We start from the raw sequence: 21,106 nt of genomic DNA on the forward strand, positions 1-21,106 counted from the left end.
ATAGCTAGTCAAATTATGAAGCTTGGCTATATGTAGGGATGTCATAACTCAGCGCGCGGGGGCTGTACGCAGATCGCTACGGTATAATAAGTAGTTACTATAATCCAGATTCCTCGTTTTGACGCATAGGATAGGTGTCTTGATTTACCACAAGAGTGTCTTAATGTTTTATCTTCTAGCGCAATGGAAAGCTTTTACCGAATATGCTGAAGGTCTTTGATCATACTGCTCAGACCCGTTAACAATATCAAGCAGATCAAGAAGCGCAAGCAATCATAGAAATTACAAAAATTTATCATTCCTGAAAAGGAAATCTAAAAAGCCCTAAAAACTAAAAATAAAGGCAAAAGCATTAACACCGATACAGATTATCTTAGCATTACTAGGTAGCCTCCAGTAGCCGTGTTACGGCAAAACCTGGAGTTTTGCAATCGACCCAAATGTTTTTCATTTACTTAGTATTTACGCGGCTATGAAGAAGTGATTCTTGTGATAGCATTGATGAAGAATCTATCGCTTTACATATTCCCTATGCTCATGAGGTATAGAAATATCTACCGTTGGTCCATTTGACAGGCATACCAGAACTGAACTTAATTCACGCTACTTTCTATTCACTAGTCATTTGTAGTACCGGTTGCAAATATTAAATTCGTAGTAAACGCAGTGACTGTCTTGGATATTCACTTTGATTCCACCGGGGAGAGAGAGACAAAACTCAGAAGCCCTTGGAAGTAGTTATAGGTTCAACCGTTCAACTTTACTATTTCGTACATAGTGTCACATCGACAAGGACCGAGTATGGCCTCCGATTTGATGAAAAGCAAACACGCTCCAAAGCAGAGAGAGGGGGGCACAGGCGGGAAGAAGGGAGGAGGGGGGGCAGAGGCCGCGCTGCGGGCAACCGTGGCAATCGGGGTGGCCTTCACCGGGGCGGGGGCCACCACCATCTTCACCAAAATGCCCAGCCCCAGCCACAGCCGCAGCCACAGCCACAGCCACAGGACCAACAGCCCAAGCCCGAAGAGGAAGGGGTGGAAGACACGGAGATGAACGAGTGAGCATTTGCTGACAGTGAGTTGGCGGTCACCAAGACCTCACTGACATCTCATAGACTAGGGATTTGCAAGGCTTTTTCCTTTTATTTTCTTATGAGTATTCTAGAAAGTGGTAGGGAGTGTGGGTCTCGCTAGCAATTGAATGCATATTACTAATTGGTTTATTTTACAAAGTTAACCATTCATCATGATCTGTTCATAATAAATCACCCACAAACGCTAAACTATCCCTCCTCTCATCACACAGCCTGGCATACTCCAAGAGCAGCCGATAGACATAAAGCTGCATATCCTCCTGTCTGAGCACCTTCTCGGCCCAACTCTTCCCATTCAAGGCAATCTTCTCGGCCTGCCCATCATGTCCATTTCGTCCCTTATAGCCAATAAAATACTGAATAATGCCATAGATATCCATATACAATGAATCCATGGGCACGAAATGTGCCCACGGAATAAGCCTCGAATCATGCCACTCCTTATATACGGTCGCCTTGATGGGCAAAGAAGTCGACAACAAGAACGCGCGATAACGCCCACTAAACGAGTTCCCATCGATGTCGGGCAGATACTTGAACTGGTACATTTTCTTCATGGGCATGCCTTTCACGATCTCATAATGCGGGTCGGTGTATGAGCAGTGCTTGCCGTCTTCGACGGGAAAACAGCATAAATCCAGGAAGCCGAGGTCGCAGTGTTCGTTCAGATACTCGGGTAAAGTGCCGTCTAGCCCAGCCCAGATGTTGTAGTACTGGTAGTCCGGTTGACGGAAGTTGATACCGGCGGATTTGGAGCCGTTCGTCAGGGACACTTCGGTCCCGTTGAGCATGGAGACGAGTCGGTGACGCTGGTAGCCTGTCCAGGTGTCGACGCGGTTACGTCCGCCGCTGGCGATTCCGCGCCAGTACACGATGTCCTTTTTGTCGGACCAGGAGCCGCCTTGATTCTTCCATCCGCCTGAGTACCGTGGGTCGTCGTCCCAGTATACGGCTGGTGGGATAAGGATCTCGTTATTGACTGTTAGCTTCGAGCCACCGAATAGAGGGACGAGCTCGTGCGTGGTGGATGTGGATGTCGGCTCGATGAAACTGCCGTGGAGGGCTTGTAGCTCTGCGCGCCAGCATGGGTCCTTAGATCGCTCGAAATCCTCAATATACCCGGTCTTTGAGAAGTTGCGGTAATTGAAGAACTCGGGCGGCGGGTTCGCGAAATCCATGTGAGGGATATTGCTGTTTCGTCCCGGGCTTTCCGGGGGACATGCGTCGCGCATGATCTCCCAGAAAGGTTTGTCGGGGCCGTCAAACGGGGGTTTGAATGGTTCGTTCGGATGCGCCTCGTCGTACGCGGGCAGTGCCATGTACTGGTCGACGGCGGTGGCGGGGTCAAGCAGTTTCTGGCTTGCGCGGTCCTTTTCGCGGTACTCCGAGAGCTTGTCCCAGGGAATGATAATGCGGGGTTCGTCCATGCCGTTTAATGGGATATCCATGTCCGGGAGAAAGTCGGCAATGGTGGAGACGAGATCCATCCAGACCTCCAGCCAGTTGACGCCTGTGCGGCCGGTGGAGTTCAGTGTGTGGTTGCGCACGATGATGCGCGGCTCCCATTCCGATGCCTGTTTCTGCATGACCTTAGGGTCCAGGGCCCAGTATGGACTAAGGTCATCGTAGAGCTGATCGAATAGGTCTTCGATGAGAATCGCGTCTTTTTGCTGCGCGAGTTCCACCCATTTTTCGAACCCTGGGGGTGGGTGGCGACCGCGGCGCTCTCGATATTGTGCTGCTGCGTCGGTGAGGTTGTATACCTGCTTCGTGAGGAGGCGGTCCCATTCTTGCTCTGCGTTGCGGATTAACCCGTCGATCGGGTGCGGAACAGCTTCCGGGTCATCATGACCGTATCGCCCAGTTCCCTTTTGTTTCTCCTTGGAGCTGCTACTGTCCGCGCTGTTACCGCTTGGTCGGACAACCTGGGGGAGGGGATTAGAGTGGAAATAGAGACGGTATAATGTGGCGAGAAGGATGATTGCCGAGACAGCCAGAAGGCCGTACCGCCGCACCGGGGACTGTAGCAGCGAAATCATGGCGGCAGAGGGTTGGCCCTGAGGAACGGACGCGGCACTTGTCGGAAATTCAGAGCAGAAGAGACAGCAGGAGGTCAGACATAATCATGTAGCCTCAAACCCCCGGGGATTTGGCCGAGGAATGGTCATCGTGACTCTCTCAACACCCGTTGGGCTGAGGGGGGGTGTCGGCGAAATATAAGATCCCTGTGACGATGGGGGCCAATTATGGAAGCAGAATAGGAGCAGCCTGTTGGTCTTTTAATCCATGCAATTTAGTGCCTTGGTTGGAACCGGCGCCGGTCGAACTAGCCAGCAGGGTGTGATGGTCCATGCATTGGAATTACATAAAATGTCTTTGCCTGGAGGGTATCAACTCGAAGACTTCCATGATGGTGAGTCCTTCCTGAGGAGACCATTGCCTTCACAACTACGGAGTAGACTATTCTTCAATCGACCCAAGGCTGATATCTCCTTTGAGCGCAATCCCGCACACGGTGCTTTCCCAAGCACAGCGTGGTTAATTTCAGGAGAAAAAGGGGATCCAGCCGTCGCAGGTGAGAAGCAAGATTAATATCCGGAGTTATGCCATCCAATAAGGACGACGATGGCCGGTGAGGCTGTGGGCCAACGTGGGTCCTTCTTCGTATTAACCGAGACCCTACCTACAACCTTGGCTTAGGGCAGGCCCAATCTGGAGGGTTCTGACCATTGATTCCAGACACTTTTGAATCTTTAGAGGTTCAAATATATGTGGCGTTCCGACTAGCGAATCGGGTTTCATGGTTCGAGGCTGCTTCCAAAATATGTAAATGATACTTCGCTACCCTCGTGGTCACAAGAAGTCCATTCATGTATCCCTATCGGCCCGGACCGCAGTCCCTGAAAAAGCCGAACCTACAATTTTGTTGATAGTCTAGAATATGTAATTCTGAGCAACATGGCTCGGTCAAAGGAATATGCTCCATGATATTAGTTTGTTCAGCGGATGATGGTCGGATGCAAAAAGAATATTTATTAATAAATACAAACGAGTCGATCGCAGTTCACAGTTCGCATTCCGTCTTCTCCGGTCTGCCAGTACCTCGTCCGCGTCACCGTGCTCCCCTGGTACTTGCATTTATATTGCTTTGTGGCCCATGATCACTAGCTATGATATAGCCGCAGTAAAATGACCCTGTTACAAGGTGGAATACCACGGTTAAATAAACCCGCTCCAAGTCGGGATGACGGCAAGCACAGGCCAAGTTTCGGAGAGCGAAGGTGAACAAAGAAGTCTATTTTCCGAATGTTCAGAGTGGAGGAGTATTCCAGACAAGGCTACATGTAAATAATACTCTAATCATCAGTCCTTCGAGGGCCGATTAGTGTTGATATCTTTCAAAATCGCATCCGCGCCAGCTGTTACGAGCCTTGCCGCTAGCTCTTTCCCAAATGCAGTCGCTTCATCGTTGGTCCGCACTGTGGCATCAATGGTGTCTTGAACGCTTTGGGTGCCGTCGAGGCTGACCACGATAGCGCGCATTCTCAGAAGATATTGTGATTGATCGACCCACTCCGTCTCGACGCCAATTGGGACACTGCAACCACCTTCAAGGGTCCGCAGGAGGGCCCGCTCGGCCAGACAGGCGAGAGTAGACTTTTCATCGACCAGCTTATTAAGCAACTCTTGGGTACTGCTGTCTCCCTTGCGAGTTTCCAAGCCAAGTGCGCCCTGGCCGACAGCGTGGAAGATGCCACCATCTTTGGAGCCCAGGTACTGGTTGATGCGACCCTTGAGACCAATGCGCTCCAGGCCAGCGGCAGACATGATCATACAGGTATACTCACTCTCTGGATCGTCGACCTTGGCCAAGCGGGTCTCAACGTTGCCACGCAGATTGGCAAAGCGCAGATGGGGATAGAGACGGAGAAGCTGCGCCGAGCGCCGCACTGACGAAGTGCCAACGACTGCGCCTTCAGGGAGCGTCTGTAAACTGGTGTACGGCAGACCGGCCTTGATAATTAACGCATCACGCGGATCATCGCGGAGAGTGATTGTCGCAAGCTCACACGACTCGGGGAGTGTGGTTGGCATATCTAGTCAACGGTTATAAAACTGCGTATTGACATAAGGGGGAGCACCGTAGCGGATTTACCTTTCAAACAATGGACGATGACATCCAATTGACCAGAGGTAAGCTTTTCTTCCAACTCGCTGGTCCACAGGCTCTTTGCGCCGAAGTTGTAGAGGGCTGTAGACTTGTCTTTGTCACCAAGAGTGTGGAGTGTTTCAATCTCATAGGAACGATTTGGTGCAATCCTCTGCAGGCTATCACGAATACCCTCGGCTTGGACAATAGCCAAGTTTGATCGTCTGGTACCGATTCGCAGAGGCGGCTGGACCGCAGGAGAGCTCTGTGCCATAATTACAGTATTCAATAGAAGCACAGCAGAAGAGAAATGTACCGAGGCGGGCTATAGGAGCTGCATAACGTGTTTGGAGCCGGTCCAGCGTCTTATATGAAGTTGACCGGGCTTAGCCCCCACCTTTTCCCGAAACCCCCACCATTTTGAACTTTCCAATATTCCTTATCTTATCGGAACTTCCTCAGGCTCATCACTATCGCCACGTATTGTGCCATGGATCCGACTAGTGAACCATCTTTCGCCTTCATAATGTCCTTAAGTCTCTGAGGAAAGGTTTGTAGGTACGGATTCATTGAATAATGGCTGGTCGCTGTAATACTGAATGGCTCAGGGTGAAGACAACGAAGTCGATAATTTTGTCGCGTTGCAGTTGTGAAGCTTCACACAAAATATATACACATGGATATTCCAGGTAGTAGCGATCTAACTCGGCATTATTCTAATGAGTCACCTACGTACACGTAAAAAAAAAAAAAAAAAAAAAACAAAAAAAAAAAGGTTATGTCATCGCTAAAAGAATACATCGCTAATGTCATTGGCACTTATTGAAATCAATACTTTCCAGCCGTGGGAAGCAACCATGTAATTGACTGTGTAGTTTAGACTCGTCCGACGATAAACCCCCCATATCATCTAAAATGAGGCGTTTAAGCGTCTGTCGAGAATGACTGAGAATCTTGACAAGGTCAACCGCTCGTATCGACGTGAAGCATAAGGCAATCCTCTCTAGTGAGCTAGGGAGAGACGGAGATTGCGAAAGATGGGAGAAAAACTCGATTGCCAAATCCCGTGGCGCCAGACTGAGGTATATTTTGCGAAGGTTAGGGGCATGGAGAATCATATTCAAGATAAAAGAGTAATTGTATGGCGTAAGCTTGTGGTCCAGGTGAAGGTTCTCCAGTCGCCCCCATCCGGACTTGAAGGTGGGATTTGTAAAGAGATCCTTCGGTAATCGTTGAATATCCATAACATTTGAGGTGTAATTCACTCCTGTACCATACCAGAATAGCTTCATGGGCAGCGACGTATTGGCAATGATTTCCAATAGGACACCAGCAGCGTCGTCGGGATTGAAATGTTCATTATTGTTGACATCCTCCTCCTCGGGTACAAACTTGGTTCTGACAGGCGATATCACAAAAGATCGACAGTTCGTCAGCCTTTCAACGAGGTCATCTCGAAACCGTTGAATGACTGGTATTTGTAGCGGATTGTGTATGTGGCCTGCGACGCTTCGCTGCCACTGCAGGTCCCGGCCGAGATAAGGCTCCGGGGTCATCACGACCAGGCGATGAACCTGCTGTCGCATGACCTTGTTGTTGGCAATAGCATGGATATGATTAAAGCTGTCTTGCGAGAAGTCTAAGTGGATTTCTGTGTATCGCTGCGCCAAGCGATTTATCGTTCGGTGGTATGTGTCGCGGCAAGTCCCAACCAGCGACGCCAAGTCTCTCGTATCTAGTTCATCGCAAACCAGTTCGAGCAATTCCAACGGGATCTGATTTATCATAGTAGACATGTTTAAAAGAAATGAAGGGAGAATTGTGAGGAAGTCGTTTGAAAAGGGAGAGGAAGTTATCATTTGCGTCATCCTCTCTTATCGGCCGCAACCTCAAGGTCCCTGGAGTACCTTGGAGGCATTTTCCGAGTTTGATCGCCATGAGGATACCACCAATGTACTCACTCCAAGAATTGGTACTCCGAAAAGCTGGTTCCTGCATTTTACAGGAATGGATCAACATCAGGTCTTGGCGGGTTTTGTGTCTTAAGAATATTGTTAGATGTTTGATCTCCCGCTGTTAAACTTGGGTCCCGCACGTACATCCACATTAATAGCGACATGATGTTCATAATATTATCATTCTTCGTCTACCCTTGCAATTGAAAGATCTCCACTTTGCCAGGTGCAGCGCTGCTTAATGTTTGAGAGACATTCCATTTGCTGCCAGGACAACTGGTGCAGTATTTCTTGTTTTTTGAGGTATAACCTCTGATATAGATTCTGCAGATCATCAATAGTCTGTTGTATGGGTCTCGAAAGGCATAGGGCTGCTACCAGTGCTCCACCGGCAGATGCGCCAGATGGGAAATGGTCTAGCGTATCATTCTTGATGATTGCCGTTGATCTGAGGTTAGAGCCCTTAAGACGTTGTCATGTTAATCGGATTTCCTGCTAATGGATCTCCAACCATGTTTCCAAGGCCGGACATAGCTAGAAATAGCCCTGCAGCATTGGTAGAATGAAGCACGTTCAATACTAAACAGTAACAATGCAGAAAAATACACGTCAAATACAGCTTATGTGGAGCATGTTGTACCCTGCAGTCCAGGCTGGTATTAACATCGTGAAAGGAGAACAAATCAAGCATTTAGTCGGATGTCATTTCATGGTATAGGGCAGGGGTATCAGCCAATGACGTCGCTTCTCCACAGAGATCACCGGCTGAGATGAGATGAGATGCCTGGTCCTGACATGCTCGTTGTAAAGTCAGCTACCATTCATACTGTTTCTCCCAGACAATGCAAGAGAGACAAGGCAGACAGCCCCTAATTATCAGCCCATCCGGAAAAGTGACACATTCACACTACAGCTACTCATCCCTAGTCAAGTTGTGCATTAGCTTATTTGTCCATACCTTTTGTACTTAGCTTTACCTACTCTATATAATCAAACTCACCAATGGCGTCCCCTGCTACCGTTACATTCTAATATTCGCAGCTTCATTTATTTCTTATCACATCTTTCTTTTCTTTTCTTTTCTTTTCTTTTCTTTACGTTTTTTTCGTATTCGTTTTCGCTTTCTATTTCAAGCATCATACATCTGTAGACAATCAAATAAAACGACCACTAAACACAATATCACTGATCACCTACCTTTCTGCAACTCTCTGTCTCTGCCCGCTGTTGGATATAAATTGATTTAACCGACATACACTGGCAACTACCCCTCATCTCTCCACAACATTAACTAAACTAGAAACGTGCATAGAAACAAGACATAGAAAGAGCTGATTGATACTATCCACTAATCTAGAAAGCGGTTCCATTCACTTCCTCTCCGCAGGTTCCCGAGTGAGGGCGTGCACGGGCCCTTGGGTTGTTTGTTGCTCCTCTGGGAGAAAAGCAGGAGAGGAGGAGTTCGGTCTTGGTTGGTCGGTCAGATTTTAGTACACACTACACACATAGGCCGATCGATGAGCATTGGAGAATATCTATTGAGCTAGGTTTTGGCCCCCAATTTTGGGGCACGGACCGTAGCCCTAAACCCTGGCACATACGAAGCTAAATTATCGGTGTCTCGATGTCGGATCACACGAATGAAAACATGGTCTATTTTGTGTACGTAAGGAAAGAATGCAGGTTCATTGGATTACGAACAAGTATCTATATGACCTCTCATCTTGTATGAATTTCCCATTCTTGTTGATAGCATATATCTCAAAAATTGAACAATTACCATTCCCCCTCTGTTAGAGCTTTACTGTGCTTCTTTCTCAGCGGCCTCTCGCGCAATCTGCGCCTCGTACTCTTTGATATTGTTTATCCCCTTGGGCATGCCATTGGGCATCAAACCTTGATCATCCATGAGCTTCTCTTGCACCTCCATGCAGCGCTTCCATGAAGGTCGCACCACCATGCGGTTATGCCAGGCCTGCACATTGGGGTATTCTGCTAATGGGTCCTCGCCCGGGGGCGTCTGCAGCAGCATGTCAAGGCGACAGTTCCAGGGCATAAATGACAAATCGGCAAAGGTGCATTTATCGCCAACGAGCCAGGTTTTGCCTTCGAGACAAGTGTTTAATACGTCCAGGAAGCGGCGCACTTGGCCATTGTAGCGTTCTATGGCGGAGGGGATTTTTTCGTGGTGCAGAACGTTGAACCTGGTTTATTTAGAATATGAACGAAGAGCTCAGCATGTGGAAAAGAAGGAAAGATATGTGATCCAGGGTTGGTGGAGAGAGAAATTAGGGGAAATAGGGGCAGTCATACCATCCAGCCTGGCCATAGTAGGGCCCTTGTCCACTCATCTGGAAATGGAGGTACTGGTTCAGCAGCTGTCTTTCGTTAAGCGATTCATAAGTCAGCTTCTTCTCTGTGTCGTAGACCTCCTCCAGGTACTGGATAATGGCGCCGGATTCCCAGAGTGTCAGGTTAGTGTTGGGATCGACGATGGCTATTTGTTCCGCTTAGCATCTCCAATCCAAAAGCGAACGATTTCCAGTCTGGCTTTGGTAAACGTGGTACATACCTGGGACTCGACCGTTAGGGCAGATATCGGTGTAGGGCTTGTTCTTCACGTCGTTAAATCTGAAGGATTCAATCACGTAGGGAACCTGCAGTTCCTCAAGAACCAGGATGACCTGGATTTCCACCAGATGAAGTCAGCAAAACCTCCCCGCCGATCTTCATTGACTATCCACCGTGCCGTCGATTAGTGCTCATACCTTCCAAGGATTGGGTCCGGACGCTGCGATATCGAATTAATCAGTATCACTGCCTATGAAGCAGATATCCAACTCGGCTTACGGGTCAGCCAGACAGTAATTGGCTTTGTATTGAGCTCGGTCATAATGCCTATAGGAGTGGAAGGACGAGGTTCCTTGGTTGGTGTATGATCGAGATAAAACAAAATAGTAAGTGTTCCCTTAATATATTCTTGATTGACCTTAGATTTGGGGGCACGTCTCAACCCCACTCCTCTGTCAGGCGGCCCGTTGGTGGCCTAGGCGGCTCGTACACCTCGGGATGGCAGTCCTTGGTTAGTGCTTATATACTCTAAACGACGAGGCCAATTAACAAATGCATAAAGGCATGGGGCGGTCCACCACTGGACTTTCTCAGTATATCCACCCTTGGACAAAGTCTTATACTCATCGCGTCGTATTATCTCACGGGATCATTGCAGCCCTAAACACCGCCCGCAGGTAGGCGTTCCAGTCCATGGCCACTCCGCTATGCTGACACCCCAGTCAGACAATAAATAGCAGCATATACATCTCTTCATCTTCCATCTTCCATCTTCCATCAATTGGACTTGCTTTGCGAACCACCACCCTCATCACTGAAGCATTCATACGCATCAGTTGAGTTGTTTCCAAATGCTGTTTATTGGCATTACATCCGGATTTGGAGATCCGCATGATTGAAATAAACGTAAGTGTTATAGATCAACCCAGAGGTTAACCATCATTGGCAAACGCAGGATCTGACGGTCCCGCGTAGGCTTGCTCATCCATCAAGCACATAGACGCAACGTGGTCGTACGGGAAGCAACTACAGCCGCCGAGATGATTCCGAGTCCGACACATTTAGCACCTGCTCCATCGGTTTTGCATCTGCCCACACGTCGATATCCTGCAGAAAAGTAAACTAGTCCGTCTTGGTAGTATAGAAGTGCAGTAGAGAAGGGCTGGTTGCGCTTAGAATAATTGGTACGTGCAGAGTAGCCTGCAAAGCGACGCTAAATAGCCCCCAGGTGCCTCGTCATGGCGAAGGAATGGTATTGGCGAGGACTGCATGCCTTGGAAGCCTGTTGGGGTCACTAATGCATTCATGAGCGAGCACCACAGAATTGGAATTTCTGTGGGTAAGTTATAGGTTATCCCTTGCACCGAAAGAAGGCAAGGCACAATGCTAGCTGTGAGACATTTTATGCGACATATGCAGGGGAGCTTTCCACACCCTATATCTTTTCTAGGTACACGCCGGATTTCAACAACAGTAGAATCAAATGGAAGCGGCGTTAGATCTAGAGGAGAAGTGGACTTGAAAGTAAGAGGGTTATTCCCGAGTCTGTTAAAGCTATTCAGATAATACCTGGATATCAAATAACTCGTAAGGGGAGGAACTGGCCAACAAGGGATCCCATCATGCGGTCAGATTCCTCCGTGATCATTCAGATTCCATTTCATTAAGACCCGAGATATCAAGTAAGGCAGTGACAACTATTCTATGAGCAGCAAGAACCTCACCCGAGGGAAATGCAGTTTCTCCGGTGCTGGAGTCTCAGCAGTATACCGGACCTTTTGAGCGATTTGGTTACCGCTGAGCAAAAGGACATGTGACAGGCAATGTCTGTAAAAGTAATGCCACAGTTATGTACCCGACACTAGTATTATGACTCAAGGCAGTCTTCACACCTTCACACCGCTGCTCAGTTGCCCGGTAAGCGTGGGTGTCAGACAAAACCTTGTTGCATTAGCGCCAGGCAAAGGCCTCGTTTAGGGTTCTCGAACGACAATTCCATTGCCACGTGGATTACGGCTGACTTTTCTTCTCTTCCATATCTTCATCATGCATGTCATATTGGGGGCCATTTTCCGTTCAGTTTGGGCAGTTCTTCTGCTACCCTTTGGAGGGATAAGTCTGTCCCTGCTTAAATTGGCCCCAACTCTCCTCTTTTCTGCACAATCTTAGTGAAAAATCCCTGTAGATGTCAAAATATAATGTTACATCCCGGGTTCTCAGCCCCCCCCCCCCTCTTAAAAAGTCAGCCACAGAGACAGAATTCATTTCATTACTCTTTCCCCCCCTCATTCGGCCACATGTTGTCTCCCTGACCCTCTTTCTCTCCTTCAACGGCCCCAGCCATGGACGCTTCAATGTCCATCAATGTGACGCCGGTCGTCTCCGTTGCCCTTGTCGTTGTGTCAACCATATTTCCAATATTGTCTCTATTGTCGATCATTCTCCGGTTCCAAGCACGTCGAATAGGACGGTTCAAACTTGGAGCTGATGACTGGTGGATCTTGGCAGGGTGGGCATGTATTCTCAAGGTGATTGGAAACAAAACATAGAGCTAACGTTCCACAAGCTTCCTACTTTCGGGCTGAGCCTCACGGTTTGGATATTTGGCAGTATCACTGGTATCTCAAAATACAAAATCAGTATAACGTCGGGGATCCAGCGATCATTTCAATGCATTTTCATTTGCAGTGCCATCCTCCAAGTTAGCCTATCTGTCGTGAAGATTTCGATTTTACTATTCTATAAACGAACATTTTCGATCTCCAAGTCCCAGATCGCTGCATGTATTGCCATCGCGATTGTTGGATGTTGGGGGATCGCCTTCTTCTTCGTAAGTGGTTCCTACAGTCAACATACATCTCCCGCACAGACTCACAGACATAATGCAGTTGATTCTCTTAGAAGGCGATCCGATCAGTCGGCCATGGACTGGGAAGGGTCGCTTCAGATTCGATCAAGTTGCGATGGAGTTCGCTCAATCCGCCACCAGCATCGCATTAAATATCGCTGTTTTGCTGTTTCCCCTCCCCATGCTTTGGTTTCTACCCATGTCAACCCACAGGGTGTGGGATCTTATTCTCGTCTACGTGTTAGGAGCCCTGTAAGCTCTCGTCCCTGTCCCCGCGTTTCTCTATGCATGTACTCACCAGGACCTACGCAAATCCCAGTTGTTGCGCTGCTGCTATTGTTCGACTGGTTCTCCTCCATGCCTCCATAGCCAAAGAGCCGACTGACCTATCCGTAGTCCGTAAGTATATCTTTGCCGTCGTCCTAGTTCTAGTATTAGATCGGAGCACACATCTCACCCTGACATGCTTCCCTCCAGATATCCACTCCAAGCAGCTTGTCTTCATGATCGTCGAGACCAATTGTTCCATTATTGCCGCTTGTTTACCATGCTACGGCGCCCTTCTCCGTGGTGGACAGTCACTCGCATCGATTATCCGATCCTTTCTTGCCATCCACGGCAGGGCTAGCTCCCCGTCCGGTTCCAGTTTTGCTAGCCTTCATAGTGGCAAACACTACCCGATCCACGGAATCAGGGATTTGGACGCCGATACTGGCTCTCAGGTCGAACTCACGGGTCCTCCGGAGCGTTGGTCGCGAACGACGACACAGGTCACGATCAAAGTCAGCGGGAACCCGCATCAGAATGATGAGTGTCGCTCGCCAGGGATTGTGGTTCATACTGAACTCGACATTTCTACCAAAGGAATTGAGGTTTAACAAATTTTCATCAGTGGGTTTCTATATTGGATATCAGCCTGTCACCTCTACCACAAAGGTTTTATTATGCTTTCAATAAGTAGTCAGAGTAAAGTTAGCGTATTTGTAATATGATACCCACGAGTTGAGAAGTATATGTGAGACTTGTGTCATTCATTGGCTTGATAGCCCAGCAATCGTTTCTCCAGTGAGTAAGTATCGCTATAAGCCAAAGATAAATGAGCATCCACTTGTATTCGCGTGATATATATATTCATTCTCTGTAGGCTCTAGGTTGTTTTGCGTAAATGATACCATCCATTTTCACCATCGACCCGGTTAAGCGAAGCTAATTAGACATGGTTCGTAAAGAAACGTTTTGTATTTTCTATTTCGTAGTTACGTTTAATCTGATTCCAATATTGAGTATTGGAGATGAACCTCGATTATTTACAACCATGTCAGGCGGGCGACGTAAATGTCAATGGTGCAAATTGCACATTGCCTTACCGTTATGAGGTACAACAAAAGCAGTAACTCAAGATTTCCCGATGATCCAGTGAATATGGGGTTTGCCTGACGCGAGTCCATCTTTTTGGTTTGTGGGTTTCCCCTCTACGCACGCGACGAGTAGTGAAAGGGACTACGTTCAACCAGAATTCGTGTTGGAAGCAGAGAATCCTCATCCCTGCCAAAATGAACTACAACAAAACCGAGTGATGCACGTGATATATATACTTCATCGAGGTAGCTAATCAATACTATGGCAGCTTAAAACAAGCCGCATCTGCTAGACTTGATACTCTCTCCTCTGAAAAGACGAGAGTCTTTGAAGGCATATCCTCGGTAGAGTTGACATGACCTAAGAAAACAAAGAAGGTCGGTGGATTCATCTTCAAGTTCGAAACGATCGTCCTTCCTTGGGGTCTCCTCATAATCCATGATTAGGGCTATGGCTATGGAAGTATATAAGTGAGCGTTAGTGGAAGACAAATGCCGATGAGGTATTAATGGAGATTGCGATCTGCACAGGGGCGATGGAGAAGTAGTAAGTTCAAGGAGGATATATCCTAAATTTATCTTCTTCACACGAGAATAATCCAAATTGGGAGAGGGTGCATTCCATGAGGAGATTCATCGCACATTGTTCATGGAGGGAATGCTTGGCGATTGAGGCTGAGCGGGTATCCCTTGGCGTCGATCGTTGCCGCTCAAGCTTAAAGCTCAGGCATCATTTCTGCCTGACTGGCCCCATTGTGAATGTTACGATGGTCAGCAGTTGTATTTTCAATTCAGGTACGGAGGGGAAAGGGCTTATGACGACGAGTACAGTAGCTTGATTGATTCTGGACCGAAAGAATGTCAGGAGTGATTTTTTTTTTTTTTTCACATTCCGACATGTCGGACAGAGTAGTATTTGAAATGTTTTGGTTTCCCCATACTCCGGTACCTGAATAGGGGAGGGTATTTTTTGGCCAGAGGGGATACGGTACGATAACTCTAAAAATAACATAGATGTAATTTAATCTCCAGCCTCGTGTTACGCCCACCAATGACGAGGCACGTGTCCCACCTTTTCTCCTCTTCGTCGTCAGTCGGATTCTCCACTTACTGATTGAATCAATCCAACAACAACAACACAAACACTCTGTCCCTTGACTCCCGTCAAACTCGCGGAGAGAGAGAGAGAGAGAGAGAGACTGTTTCTCTCCCCTTCCTCACTTGTACAACTCACTCTCATTTTCATCCCCTTTTAACTTCCTCCCTTTTTTTCCTCCTTCCCACCTTCTTCCTTCCCCACTTTCCCCCCCTATTACTTCCTTCTCCATGCCCCTCTTTAAAAAAAAGTCCAAGACTCCTCCGACGACCAACTCTGCTGCATTCCGATCAGTCGAGCATCTCCCATCTTCGGTCGCATTCCCTGACGATCTTGACCGACGGTTTTCCGTCTCCACCAACGAACCGGTGCCACCACTTCCACCTCAACATCCTGCGCATTCCAACGTGGTTCATCGCTCGCAGAGTCACCGCCGTCCGAACAACTTTGCCAACCATTCGGTAGTCCCGCCCGCCGCTGCTGCGCCTCCGCGCATTGTCGATGCTGACCCTTCCGACCAGTTGTGGCCACACCCGCAGCCAGCAGAGAGACCAGAGGAACACGAAAACCCGCGACGGTCCAGAAGAAACCTCTTCTCCTTACACTCGCACTCTTCTTCCTCCCAAGCCCCTCGGGAGTCGACTGGGTTCTTGGAACGTAGTCGTTCCGTAAGGAAAACGTCTCCGGCCCCGCAACGACAGGAACAACGTCCCTTGTCGGTGGATACGGCCGCTGACCCCCACTCGCCGTCAAAATCGAGGGAGCATGTGGTAGACACAGCGCAAGACCCATCAAAGTCTCCCGTACGACAGGAACAAGGAATTCCCCACGACCCTCGATCTCGCCCGCCGCAGAACCCCTCGATACAGCGATCGAACACCGATTCATCGCTTCTCGAGCAGATCTACCGCCCGTCCCCGGTGGAGCCCAAGCATCCGGGCGAATTAGCTCCGGGCCCGGTCCAACAACCACAACCACAGCAACAGAATCAATTGGGTCTTCCTCGTCCGTCATCGCGACAGTCCCTAGGACCTCCCTCGCCGATACCACCTCCACCCGCTTACTCCGACCATTCTGCCTCACAGAGTGCCATGTCCGATCGTCCGCCCAGTGGCCAGCGCGCCCCAACGGCGACCCCACCACCAGGCGGCCATCCGTCCTACCCTCAGGGCAATAACAACCAGGATGCCACAGCGCGTGCCAATGCAGCCCAACCACCGGAACCGGGCCGTAGCACGCCCACGTCCACCCGCATTCGCGACGAAGGAGAGGTTGATGTGCGTACCTTAGTGCAGAAGCATGACGAACTTCGTAGGTCTTTCGACCCGCGCGCCAGATTTTATTCTTCTAAACTGACTTTCTCATTTAGAGGCGAAGTATTCCAAAGTGAAAAGATATTATTTTGAGAAGGAGGCTCAGGTGCAACAGCTACAGAATACCGTCGCCCATCAGCGCATGGCCGTGTCGCGTACAGTGTTGGACGACAACGAGTATGCCAACCGATTCGGTCGTCTGGACGGCGCCATCAAGGATTTGGCGTTTGCATTCCGGAAAGAGTGGAAAAGTCTTCCCAAGTGGTTGGCGGGTTACGTGAACGACGATGCGCATATCACCGGCACGAAGGAGATGACCGCGATTGGTCGTGCAGTCATTAGTCGGTGGCTTGTGGATGAGTTGTTTGAGCGTTTTTTCCACCCGGCACTGGATCCCACCTTCAGTCGACAGTTGAAGAGCATTGAGATGAACCTGCGCCGGCAGCAGGGCCATACTCTCACCGACGAGGACAAAGAGAACGCGATCGCACGCATTTCCAACTGGCGACGGACGACCTTGGATGGCCTCACAGATGCACTGCAGGGACCGGCTGCCGAAGAACACCGGGGCCAGCTGATTGACCATTTGGTTGATAGTCTGGTGGCCAACCTGGTGTCATATCTGGGTGATCCTCCGCCGCCCGGGCTGGACAACGGCGCACGCATGATTGTGGAGAATGCTGTAGGTATCGCGGACAAAGTCCCCTTGGAATCGCGCGACGTCTGTATTGAGTACATCCATCCCGGCACCCTCCTACACGAGCCGAACATGAAAGTCGAGACCGGCCTTCCACCACTCACCAACGTGAGTGCTGAATCCGCCGCGGCGCGAGGGTCCGGCGACCACGAACGCCTTGAAGGACCGCCTGACGAGGCCGACAGAGAGTCGTCCGGGTCAACGAGCCAAGAGGGCACGCCAGGGGGGTCGCATCCCGGACGCGAACCGCGCATGCGGTCCGTAATCAGCAAGGTAATGGGACGGAGACAAAACCAGGGCGCTGCTCCGAGCCCCGGTGGCAATGGGGACATGCGCCCTCCCACGGCTATGGAAGAACGGAGCAGCCTGGGAGCGGGACGGATTCGGTTTGCATCCTTCATTACTGCGGAAGTTAGAGGCCGAGGTCCGATGAATGTGTTGGTCAAGGCGCCTGTATATTTGATGGACTAATGATGATGTACATGTTTAGAGCTGCAATTATGATTCCTTTACGATAATAGCGCGCCGTCTATCTCAAGCGGTCTTATTCAAGCCGTGGCTTCAGTTGTTTATTCATTTCAATGCAAAACTACCGGGATATATGCTACAACTCTGGAATTGCGCTGTACATCAATAAACTCGGGGAAAGGGAGTATGACCTAACGGAAACCTGATCTAAATGCGGATATACGGATATATGTACTGTACATAATAAACTGAAACTTCTCAGTGTAGAGTATCCGTTTCATAGAATAGAATGGAAATCGTCAGGACTTTGCGTATAATAACACGGACACTGGGAAAGTGGCTACTGGCTACCCCCGATACGGAGCTTCCGGGTTGTTTCAATCCATCCTATATGGCCGGTATAGTGTAAAGTCGCATTTCAGGAAATCATGTCGAGGGGCAATGCAGTTCAGATACAGATACCTCTCTGTGAGGTAGTGCGCACAGCGCAGCTTCAGTCCTTGCACCTTATTCAAGGTGTCAATGGGGATGTCATCTTTTGTCGCGAGATTACGCGAAACTCAAGCGGTCCAGATCTAAAGGTTGTTCACTCTTGTTGCGTGCCACAGTTCCCTTTTGGCATAGTATTGACCTCTATCTTGAACTAAAATCTTGATAAATTAAGAGATATCTATATTAGAAGGTGCGCCATAACACAGCATTGAAGATTATATACAAACTGCCTTAAAATACACCTGATAACGCATCAAGATCTGGATAAAACCAAGACAACTTCATACATATCATTGGCTGTCTTTGGGAAATGCCTGGTGGTCCAGAACGAAGTTCCAAGAGACTGGAATGAAAGATTGGGATTACAGGAAGACATCAGTTTTTCGAAGCAAGGTACGTTGAAATACGTATATCTATGCAACCCCGTTCAACATCCCCCCTAACTCTCAGTCAGGTTTTAGATCCTCACTGACATGATTCTAAACCTCCAGCGATTGTTCTTCCCTAATTCGGCTTCTACCTCATCAAGACATCTCAACAATTCGTCATTCAACCTGGTAAGAAGATTCTGGACGTACTGAAAGCTACCGGCAGACTTCATTTGCGACAGTATAAATATCATGTGCTGTTCTTTAAGGGGAATATCCTTCGGGCGCTTGAACATGAGTCGATATACAGTCGTAGCGGCCGGGGAATTCTTCAAAAGATGTACAAGGAATAATGAGAACTTTCCCTCCGATAAGTGTTCACAGCAACCCCCTTCCGGGTCATGCACTATAGACAAGTTAGTTAATTATGGTATCCGACAAGGCCGACATGAATCATACCTCAAAGTCTGCTAGATCTCGGCAGTCATTTTGTCACTGAAAATATCTTCTCAGCACTGTAACTAGGTTGTGCAGCTTTGACAAGGGTGCTTTTATGCCAGCTTCAGCTTCCATGAGTCGAAGAGGGTATGGTAGAAGGCTGCTAGTTTTACCGTCAACCATACTGATGCTTTCATCGATGGTGGGACATTTGGTGTGCTCTTTCCAGTGAAACTCCAATGCCTGACCTCGAATGGCGCCCGGAAGAAGGTCTAGAGAAGGTTAGCTGCAGCCTCACTTGCATCGACAAATCTCTAACCAAATGGAATCTACATAATCCTTCCATCCGTATTGTCAGCTAGTCTGGCTGCTTTTATTATGCCAATATGTATAATGTTCATAGTCTGGCTTTCCCCGTACAATATGTGTGCTGCTGGTTACCCGCGTCGGACCTCGGTGCCATCCTGGATATCATCCGACCTTCGCATAATCAGCTAGTGCACACTGGCCTTGCATGGAATGCTTACATCACAACCGAAGCATATAGCCAATCTAAGATGTCGTTCAGGCGCTTCATTGACAGAAGCTGAAGCCAGACATTCATCGTTCTCACGAACTCACCCCAATACTTTCTTCCTAGAGCGCTGCTGGCGTATTCGTGCGGTTCCAGGAATATACCGTCGTCCTGAGGAGCATCGAACAGCTTGAAAAAGCACGACATATTGTGGAAGTGATGAGGGTCCGCGTCATTGCCAATTCCTGAGTCGGATAAAAGTTCTTCTTTACTGTTACCTGAGGGACCAAGGTCTCCTGACTGAGAAGGCTCTCTCTTTTGCACATATGGTGGTGGATATTTTGCTAGGGCCCAAGGAGGATGCAGACACTTGCCAACCAGCTGGGCCCGTTTCTCCTCAGTTGCCACCGCATTTCTTATGTTAAACTGAGGGGCCAAAGAAGCCCAGTGGTGCAGACCGCCGCACGCGAGGATATCAAGTGTCACTAAATTCCGTAGGCCTTCTGATCTCCGTTCAGAAGATCCCCAAGTACGAACCATTTCTATAATTTCCATTTCTTGTGTAAGAATTTCCTGCTTTAGGATATGAAATGCTTCTTCTTCAGAGTACATGTACTCGCACATTAAAATGCTAATGGCGTTACGTAGCTTGCACGTTTTGCCTGATCTCAAGGCATCGTCACATCCCTTATGAAATCTGTAGTAGTCAATCATAAGTCCAGAAATCAAGCTTCCCTTCTCGATATTTTGCTTGATAGTTGCCTCTTCCTCTTTCGATACCTTAATGGGATGGGCCGCACGGAGACATGGTATGATGATCCTGGTACTATTAGATATTATTCAAAGGTGCTAGGATAACCTTACATATTGCCGGAAGAAATGGCTCGCTGCTTCATGTAGGCCTCAAAGGTCATACCTATGTCCGGAGCCAACACCATCGCGACGGCTACATGTCTCCTGGAGACTGGTATAATCCCCATGGAAGAGCCGGAAACAGTCGTGAAGCTGGATGCACCAGCTGGTTTGGTTACTGTATATACCAACTGCAGCAACGGCAAATGCAAGAGAGTCAGATTTCACAACGTTCCGGCCTTTGCCTTTGCCCTTGATAAGGAGATCACGGTCCCAGGACTCGGTACTGTTAAGGTTGATATCGTTTACAGCGGCATGATCTTCGTTTTGGTAGATGCTGCTTCCGTGGGGATCAACATAAAGAGTTCGCAAGGAGCCAATATCGTTGAAGTTGGCGAGCGCATCAAGCGTGCTGTGGCAGAGCAGACCGACCCGGTCCACCCTGAAAATCCGCAAATCCGCGGTGCCACCATTCTGGAATTTACAGACCCCGTTACAAACTATACAGACGGGAAAGCCTCACTTAACACAGTTGTTGTATCGCCTGGACGACTTGATCGGAGCCCTTGCGGCACTGGCACTTGCGCCCGGTCAGCAGCTCTCCATGCAAGAGGCGAGTTAGCTGATGGCGAGCCCCTCTACCATTATGGCATTACTGGAACGGAGTTTATCGGCCGTATGCATGGAACCACCAAGGTCGGAAATTACGATGCCGTTTATCCTTCTGTGACAGGCAGTGCTTGGATTACAAGCTTCAAGCAGGTTGTTTTAGATGCGACGGATCCATTCCCAGAGGGGTTGCGGGTTGGAGACGTGTGGAAAATGGACTCCGAGGAATGACGAGGCAGACTCGAAAGTTATTGCTATATGTTGACAGCTCAATGCAATCCTCG

The 21,106-nt window shown here is 48.7% G+C and overlaps 8 protein-coding genes across 8 annotated transcripts; 3 read left to right on the plus strand and 5 right to left on the minus strand.

Annotated features, from left to right (window-relative positions):
• Positions 1–1,178: 1,178 nt before the first annotated feature.
• BDV38DRAFT_237717 (uncharacterized protein) lies at positions 1,179–3,361 on the minus strand. The gene has a single exon (XM_032053617.1). The coding sequence runs from the start codon at positions 3,130–3,132 to the stop codon at positions 1,255–1,257; it is 1,878 nt and encodes a 625-aa protein (XP_031917413.1). The 5' UTR covers positions 3,133–3,361; the 3' UTR covers positions 1,179–1,254.
• A 699-nt stretch (positions 3,362–4,060) lies between these two features.
• BDV38DRAFT_237718 (porphobilinogen deaminase) lies at positions 4,061–5,579 on the minus strand. The gene is made up of 2 exons (XM_032053618.1): positions 5,250–5,579; positions 4,061–5,190 (listed from the first exon to the last, which is right to left on the minus strand). The coding sequence occupies exons 1-2, from the start codon at positions 5,515–5,517 to the stop codon at positions 4,457–4,459; spliced, it is 1,002 nt and encodes a 333-aa protein (XP_031917414.1). The 5' UTR covers positions 5,518–5,579; the 3' UTR covers positions 4,061–4,456.
• A 473-nt stretch (positions 5,580–6,052) lies between these two features.
• Positions 6,053–7,039, minus strand: BDV38DRAFT_296864 (uncharacterized protein; the record flags this gene model as incomplete). The annotated part of the gene is made up of 1 exon (XM_032063023.1): positions 6,053–7,039. One exon carries the CDS (start codon positions 7,037–7,039, stop codon positions 6,053–6,055), a length of 987 nt encoding a protein of 328 aa, XP_031917415.1.
• A 1,960-nt stretch (positions 7,040–8,999) lies between these two features.
• On the minus strand, positions 9,000–10,091 carry BDV38DRAFT_268599 (glutathione S-transferase family protein; the record flags this gene model as incomplete). Its single annotated transcript, XM_032056806.1, has 5 exons — positions 9,000–9,402; positions 9,512–9,695; positions 9,771–9,882; positions 9,967–9,989; positions 10,049–10,091. The coding sequence occupies 5 exons, from the start codon at positions 10,089–10,091 to the stop codon at positions 9,000–9,002; spliced, it is 765 nt and encodes a 254-aa protein (XP_031917416.1).
• A 1,910-nt stretch (positions 10,092–12,001) lies between these two features.
• Positions 12,002–13,730, plus strand: BDV38DRAFT_237721 (uncharacterized protein). Its single transcript, XM_032053619.1, has 5 exons — positions 12,002–12,282; positions 12,336–12,599; positions 12,658–12,869; positions 12,937–13,016; positions 13,095–13,730. The coding sequence occupies exons 1-5, from the start codon at positions 12,112–12,114 to the stop codon at positions 13,493–13,495; spliced, it is 1,128 nt and encodes a 375-aa protein (XP_031917417.1). The 5' UTR covers positions 12,002–12,111; the 3' UTR covers positions 13,496–13,730.
• Positions 13,731–15,175: 1,445 nt separating this feature from the next.
• Positions 15,176–17,816, plus strand: BDV38DRAFT_237724 (uncharacterized protein). Its single transcript, XM_032053620.1, has 2 exons — positions 15,176–16,382; positions 16,441–17,816. Exons 1-2 carry the CDS (start codon positions 15,302–15,304, stop codon positions 17,550–17,552), a joined length of 2,193 nt encoding a protein of 730 aa, XP_031917418.1. The 5' UTR covers positions 15,176–15,301; the 3' UTR covers positions 17,553–17,816.
• A 1,144-nt stretch (positions 17,817–18,960) lies between these two features.
• BDV38DRAFT_279257 (uncharacterized protein) lies at positions 18,961–19,901 on the minus strand (the record flags this gene model as incomplete). The annotated part of the gene is made up of 3 exons (XM_032058970.1): positions 18,961–19,119; positions 19,300–19,327; positions 19,375–19,901. The coding sequence occupies 3 exons, from the start codon at positions 19,899–19,901 to the stop codon at positions 18,961–18,963; spliced, it is 714 nt and encodes a 237-aa protein (XP_031917419.1).
• Positions 19,902–20,250: 349 nt separating this feature from the next.
• Positions 20,251–21,053, plus strand: BDV38DRAFT_296865 (proline racemase family protein; the record flags this gene model as incomplete). The annotated part of the gene is made up of 1 exon (XM_032063024.1): positions 20,251–21,053. The coding sequence occupies exon 1, from the start codon at positions 20,280–20,282 to the stop codon at positions 21,051–21,053; it is 774 nt and encodes a 257-aa protein (XP_031917420.1). The 5' UTR covers positions 20,251–20,279.
• Positions 21,054–21,106: the final 53 nt, after the last annotated feature.

The sequence above is a fragment of the Aspergillus pseudotamarii genome, assembly GCF_009193445.1.
Source record: "Aspergillus pseudotamarii strain CBS 117625 unplaced genomic scaffold BDV38scaffold_8, whole genome shotgun sequence".
NCBI classification, from domain to species: domain Eukaryota; kingdom Fungi; phylum Ascomycota; class Eurotiomycetes; order Eurotiales; family Aspergillaceae; genus Aspergillus; species Aspergillus pseudotamarii.